At 61.7% G+C, this 6,963-nt stretch overlaps 1 protein-coding gene across 2 annotated transcripts in view; it reads right to left on the bottom strand.

Moving 5' to 3' along the window:
* The window catches only part of LOC113202053 (protein big brother-like), a 42,154-nt gene that overhangs the window by 33,751 nt on the left and 1,440 nt on the right, over positions 1–6,963 (bottom strand). The window contains exon 1 of one of the 2 annotated variants that reach the window (XM_026416109.2): positions 2,727–3,222. The exons of the other annotated variant lie outside the window; for it this stretch is intronic. Coding sequence (XP_026271894.1) covers positions 2,727–2,906 — 180 coding nt within the window. The 5' untranslated portion in view covers positions 2,907–3,222. Of the gene's footprint in view, positions 1–2,726; positions 3,223–6,963 lie in introns of those variants that run through there. 2 annotated transcript variants of the gene reach the window in all.

Raw genomic sequence — 6,963 nt, 5'->3', positions numbered from 1 at the left:
GATGGAGTCGAAGGGCAGCATGCCGGCCAGGCCGGAGGGGTCGCCCATGTGCATGTCGGCGGCGGGGGTGGCGCGCTTGGGCGGCCGTCAGCAGGTGGGAGATATCAGTACGCCCCCCCCCCCTCCCTCTCCTTCCACGAAATCCATGTGCATGTGGCGCGCGCACCCGCCAGCGCCTGTCACAACCACGACGACAAGTGGTGGCAAAATAAAAACAAAAATAATTAAAGAAAGCAAAACGACAAAACAAACATACAGGCATGGGGGCCTAATGCTAAAGAAGAGGCGAGGGCAGCCACGCAAGGGTGACGGAGTGCCTCACGGAGTGGCAGCACCATGTGCGTGACACCGCCCGTCACCGCCTCGCCCCCGCCCCGCCCGCCGCCGCGCGTGGCCCCCTGCGACTGCACAATCCAGTCCAAAGTCGGCGCGGCCCGCCCTTATGGAGTTGACCTCGGGCAGCAGGTGTCTCTGCGCGCTCTGCACCGCTGGGCTTGGGCCGGCCGGCACGGTCAACAACGGGCATACGTGACCAACGGCTCGCAGCACTTCGCGCCCCGCCCCGCCCCGCCCCTGTCCGCAAACATGAGATAAAACAAAGTGCAACCTGCGGGCCGCTGCGCTCTGATGCCGCTTCGCCCTGCCGGCCGGGGCCGCGGGGGCCGCGAGTCTGCGCGCCGCCGCCGCGCCCAGAGGGCCCAGATCTGGCGCTGAGCAGCGTTTATCCGCGCCGCGCGATCCGATCACTCGAGATAAACACGCTAAGCGGAATCTGATATATTTCGCTCGGATTTTAAAGTCGATGGAATGGGAGGCTCGATGCGACGGCCCGAGACACGGAACCGAGTAGACACAGAAAACACCTCTACACACGGAATTGTGCGTGTAAACCATATGTTCCACACACAGCACTGGTCTGGTACAGAATGTACCACACATCCCTAGGCTGGCAGCGGCGAGACCTCAACGCGCGGCGTGCGCGACGAGCCAAACCGCGGTGGGAAACGCTTGAAGAGACGACACCACTACATGGTCTCGATTTGGACTTTTCAACACGGCCCAGTCAGCACGGAACCCAGCTCGGCGAGTGTACACCGAGAATCAATCAAAGTTCAGGCCAGCAGCGCCGGAATCCGTTCCCCTTCGCGTTATCCGAGTGCGTGTTCCCGTCTCACGCCGCTGGCCGCTCGGGGCGCGTTCAGAAACCTGAGGCTCTTGATCTCGAGATAAGCCGACCGGGTGGGTGTCAGACCGTGGCGCGGCGGCGCCCCAGACAGGTGGGCGGGGCGGGACTGTCCGCGCCCAGATGAAGAAGAGAGCCATGTGCACGCACCGCGCCACGGCTCTTGGCGTAGGTCAAGTATTCGCGCGCGCGCGCACACACACACGCACACGCATAGGGTGTTTGTGGACTGCATTCCCTCCCCAGCCCAAACAAGGGCGCGCGTCTGTTCGAACGATAACAGTCTGGGATGTTTGCCTGTGTGCCGGGCAGCAGCACAGCAGCGTTGCAGCGTGCCTATGTAGTCCGTTTACTCGGAATCCAAGTAGTCAGGGCCAAGCCCGACTTTCCAGTCGGGGCGCGCCGCGGGCCGCGGGCCGGCAGCAGCACCCCCTTCACCACCCGCCCCGCGAGGCGGTCCCATCCGTGCGTGAATCCCCAGTCAGTCTCGCCCCTCGCCTCACACGGGCCCGCGGGGCGCGACGGGCCGCCCCGCCCCGACACTCAGCCTCAACTGGTCCGCCCTGACAGACCGCGACTTTCACACGTGCGGCAACGCTGCGATGCGCTGCACGTGCAACGCCGGTACGGCAGCACCCGGGCCGCGGACCCGGGGCCTGACCCACTGCAGAGTCAGAGCAGGTGCAGGGCAGGTACTACCGGGGCTCCAGGAGATGGATCAAAATGCTCCCCGGCCCGACCGACCGCTGGCCTGGGGGTACAAAGATAGCACCACCACCCCACCTCGGCACCCCCCGGGGGGCACGCGGGCCCCGGGCGGGGCTGCGCTGGCTCGCTGCCTGCGCTGCAGGCACGGGGGGGCCCTACTATTGTCGCGCCCACAAAGGCACTGCTCCCCTCGGCGAGCGTGACTTCTAGACGACAAAGGGGCCGTCCTGCAGCACTGCGCGTCGCAAACACGGCATCCGGGCAGCCGGATGGTCCCCGTCCGTCACGTCCCCCCTGCAGAGCAACGGCCGAGCCCCGGCCCCTGGCTGCATAGGCACGGCGTCGACGCGGATGCACCCGCTGACTGCGCTGACGCACACCTCCGCGGGCGCCACCGCGGGCACATGCGGCGTCGACGGGGACCCCGAGGCGACGGAGACCTCCACGACGTCACCGCGAGTGGGCCATGGGCGTCGGCGGGTACCCCGGTGACGCAGACTCCCGCGGCGTCACAGCGCGGCCCCGTGACGCAGAGGCTGGCCAGTCGCGCGCTGCTACTGTACACACCTGTACAGGTGCGGACGTTCCCGGCCGCGGACGCGCGGGCTGGCCGCCGCTGGCCGCCGCTGCGGCTTGCACAGCATTTCTCCTTACGGTCGCTGGCTGGAGTGTACACTCGGTGAGCGTACAGTGCGAGGTACAGAGTTTATCGGACTATCAGACATTGCAACCTGCTATACACACTACCTCCGTCTCCATCTTCTCTCCCCTCCCGTTCATCTCTCTCCCACGCACACATACTCCTACATATGCACACACACACACACACACTTACGTCGCCCTCTCTGCTGAGCCGCCGGAACAGCTCGTCCTGCTCGAACTTGGCCTTCTGGTCGGGCACGACGCGCGGCATCTTGAAGATGAAGCGCGGCTTGGGCTGCTCGTAGAGCCCGATCTGGCCGATGGAGTCGAAGGGCAGCATGCCGGCCAGGCCGGAGGGGTCGCCCATGTGCATGTCGGCGGCGGGGGTGGCGCGCGTGGGCGGCCGTCAGCAGGTGGGAGATATCAGTCGGCAGGTCCGCCGCGGGCGGCGGCAGGTCGCGGGGGAGATCCTGTGTCACTGTAATCCACGGTGAGGGATGGCCGAGGTTGGTGGCCGCCTTGCAGGAGCACGCCGACAGAGACACACACCTCGCGCCGCTCCTCTCGACTCGCACTCCGCGCGCGCGCTCGCTCTAAGCGTCCCGCGGCAGCAGCAGCTCGCACACACACCGTCCGCTCGACTGCTCGACACGGCCGACGCCACGAGACTGGCGGGGACGGGGAGCGCGGCCCGCGACCCCCATCGACCAAGGCGGGAGGCCGGGAGGGGAGGGGGCGGAGCTTAGCGGCGGGGCCCGGCAGGCCGCCGGCAGGCTCCACCTCCTGCTAGCCTCCTGCCCACCACCAGCGAGACTCCTTCCTTGTCCTCCGCACGGGTCCCGTTGCTCTCCGCCGCTCTCTCGCTCCCTCCTGCCCACCGCGCTCGTGCGTGTAAAGGGCGACCCCCTCTCCCCTCTCTCTCCCTCTCTCTTCACCAGGCTGCGACTGTACCGCCGCTGCCGCCGCATTGTCTCGGTTGGATTTGTTTCTCTTCTCTCTCGAACGTTCCGCAAAAAAGCCCTCCGCGCGAGCGAAAGGACGTCCTTGCCGGTTGCCCTGATGCGAGCACGAGATGATCGTTTTGCGGAAAGAAAAAAAAATTGTTCTGTTCTCTTTTTCAGAAATGTGCATCGGCGTGCGGGCGGGCGGGTTTGCCTATCGCCGCTCCGCTGCCCAAGGTGCCTTCTTACGACCTCCTGCGAGTAGGCAACCCACCCGCACGCCTGCATGCGGTAAGGTATGCTGTACCCCACGCACGAATGCGAGCGGGTTGCCCAACTCGCTCAGCCCGTCAGCATGAGAGAAGGGCGCCCTTCTCTCATGCCGTCAGGCGACGTGGACAGGGGCGATAGGCAAGCCCGCTCGCACTCTCGTGCGTGCGGTACAGCATAACTACAGAAGTAAGCGGTGTTAGCCAAACGAAAGTGAGGTGGGTCAAACAGCCACCTACAGTAGTTTACTTTCCGGTGCAGTACTGTATACTTCCAAGCGACTGGAGTACCAGTTCCAGAACCATGGGACTGTAACAGTGGCCAGTAGGGTACTAAAGTCCCGAATATGTATGCGGAGAACGCGAGGAGAAGGGGTGCGGTGGGTGGGGAGTGCCCGAGCGGCCCGTGCCTTCTCTCCGGACATCGACAAAACGCCCGGTGGGTAGGCAGTTTATGTTTCAATCCGCCTAAAAGTAGGCAAATGTCATCTGCCTGAAACAGCGCGCGGTCGTGCGGGGGAGGCTGAGAGATGCACGAGGATCGAGGGACCATTTTCTAGTCATCGCGACGCTTTATAGATTATTTATACTGGGGCGTAAACGCAGTGCCTTCTTTTCCCAGCCGCCGCCGCTTTGTGACGATGACTAAACCCGTTCGATCAGAGGCGGACTGGCTGGTTCGCCCCTGATCTTGGATAAGTATGGATACATCAATGCGACGCTCAATACTATACTCTTAGCCTCACCCCTATGACAGACTTTATCCTCCCCTCCCCTCTTCCCGACCGCTCACTCTCCTTTCCCCACCCACGGACGCGGAGGGGCGTAGCAGCGGGACTTGTTGCTTGGCTCCGAACAGTGCCCCTTCCTCTCCCCGCCTGGCGTGGAGGCCCCACGGCCCAATTCCCCACGACTCGTAGACTCGAACGGCTTTACAACAAAGCAAAGATATGACGTCACTCATTTCCAAGGTATTCCTAAACACTTCCAGTAAATCCCTGAGAAAGGAAATAAAAGTCTCAAAAGCATCAACAGTTTACACTTCTGAGGCGCTTTCCTTTTCCTGCCTTTACAATGGTCCCATACCTTTGTTTTACAGGTGGACCTTACCCATACCGCCCGATTTTGTAGTTAAAACAAACCGCATGCACGCGGGTTTGCCTATCGTCGCTGACCACGGCGCCTTACGACCCCGACCGGAGAAGCAACCCGCGCACACGCCTGCATCCGGGGTTAATCAGCCTTGGCATTTTCTCAAGAATCGACCACCTGGGATCAGTCGTGTAACTGTTCCAGGTGGCTGATTCACGCTCTTTTGCACTATGCACCATGCATGCAACCCGCCCGCACGGCTCTATCCGGGACTGCATACCCACCAGGCGCAGGGAACCGGCTCCAAGCGCCAACACATCACTCCACCACTGATGTTGCAGCCAACGCCCAGGGGCGTACAAAGGGGGGTTGTTCAGTTTCGCGCTGGTTCCAGCGAGTCCACGGGGGCAATCCGCGAGTCCGCGAGGTAACTCGCGGATCGCGAGCTACCCCCGTGGCAGGATCCGTGGACCGCGAGCAACCCCCCGTGGCCCCGCGAGTTACTCCTGCGGACTCGCGGGTGAGCTGCATATTATGTATAATAGTGCGCGGCGTGAATCAGCCACATGGTAGATGTGGTAATGTCAACCGTTACTAGAACGAAGATCATTCCGAAAAAAAGACAAAAACAACCAGCCTCCCAGCAGCGTCCTTATACCGGTGCCCTCACGGGTGTCAACAGAGTTGTGATACCTCGTCATTAACCCCGAGCATGTTTACCCAATAGTCGTAATGATGGAGTGGCGATGAGACTCTTCCTGTCGAGCAGCGCGGCAGCGGCGGCAGCAGTAGCGGCAGCAGCACGCACCGGAGGGGAGAGGGAGGGCGATGAGGGATGACGAAAAGAGAAAGAGTGGGATAATGATACGAGCGTCATATTTACTCGCCCGGGGGCAATGTTTAGGGAGCGCAGGGCGGAGAGATCGCATGCATTGCATACCTCACAGCGCAGCCCGCGGCCTTTGTGCTCGCATTCCGCATCCCTTTACGCCACGGGCGAAGCAGGGCGAGGCCACACGGGGGCAGAGGGAGGGAGGGAGGGAGGGAGAGCGCAGACGGAGGCGGGCAGAGTGATCAAAAACGGTCAGAGAAGTAGTATTATTGCCACTTGGATTTTTGAAGAACGGCCCTTTACCTTTACCCCTGCGTGAGCCGGATAGCCCGGAGGAGGGGAGGGGGAGGGGGGTAGGTATACGTTGCCCCGCCCGTAAGCCCCTGTGGCCCGAGCGAGTACGCAATCCCGTAACACTCCAGCGTGCAATGAAACACGGCGCACAAACCCGAAAACCGTTGAACCCGCAGAGAACCGCATTCAAAAGGGACGAAACTTTAGCTCCGTAAACCCGAGTTTAGTCAAGAACAATGCAATTCTGCAACCCTTTCCCGCGCGTGTTAATTAAAAACTGGCTAATACTTTCACCTCTCCTCTGGATATGAACGTCGTCAACACCACACCGCGCCCGCCATACCGTCCGTTTCTGTCAAATGTGACACTGCGGGAAGGGGGGGGGGAGGAGGGCAAGGAGCCGGAGGGGGTCGAGGGATAAAGAAAGAGTTGACGTTGATACGAATGTGATACGCGACGCCTTTTGTTGCGATGAGGGCGCGCTGGACGCAAAGCTGCCAACAACATGGCGGGCGAGGGCGAGCCAGGTCGAGATTTGGACGAGAGCTTCCCGTTTGTGTATTTGCTTTCTACGCCGTCAACGCGTCAAAACGCATACACTGCAATTTTTTGTTTGAAGCCTCCTTTGTGCCGCGCGTACCTAAAGGACTGGATAGACCCCCCCCCCCCCTCTACTGCTCGCTAGCGAAAAATTGAATAAGATATGGAAACGGATTCGAAAACATGTTGAAAATCGATCTCGGCTGTCTCGGCGCTATCATGTTTTCGTTTGGGGTGGGCGCGCATGGTAAGCGGGGACGGAGACGTCGTGGGCACTCCTCACTCGTCCCAAGGTATTGCAGTTGCAATATGCAGCGTGCAGCCTCTCCCTGGACCTGGAACTACTGGAACTCGGTGCAATATAAAGCCCGCAGATCGCCGGCTGACGCCGCGGCCGCGCGCCACAGGCCACAGGAATACAGGGGCGCCTTCCCTCCTCCCTCGTCCTCGGCCGCCGCCACC

The sequence above is a fragment of the Frankliniella occidentalis genome, unplaced genomic scaffold, assembly GCF_000697945.3.
Source record: "Frankliniella occidentalis isolate FOCC.00 unplaced genomic scaffold, Focc_3.1 Scaffold226, whole genome shotgun sequence".
In the NCBI taxonomy this organism is placed as follows: domain Eukaryota; kingdom Metazoa; phylum Arthropoda; class Insecta; order Thysanoptera; family Thripidae; genus Frankliniella; species Frankliniella occidentalis.
The sequence above is the reverse complement of the archived record's forward strand: the minus strand, read 5'-3'. Positions and strand labels throughout refer to the sequence as shown.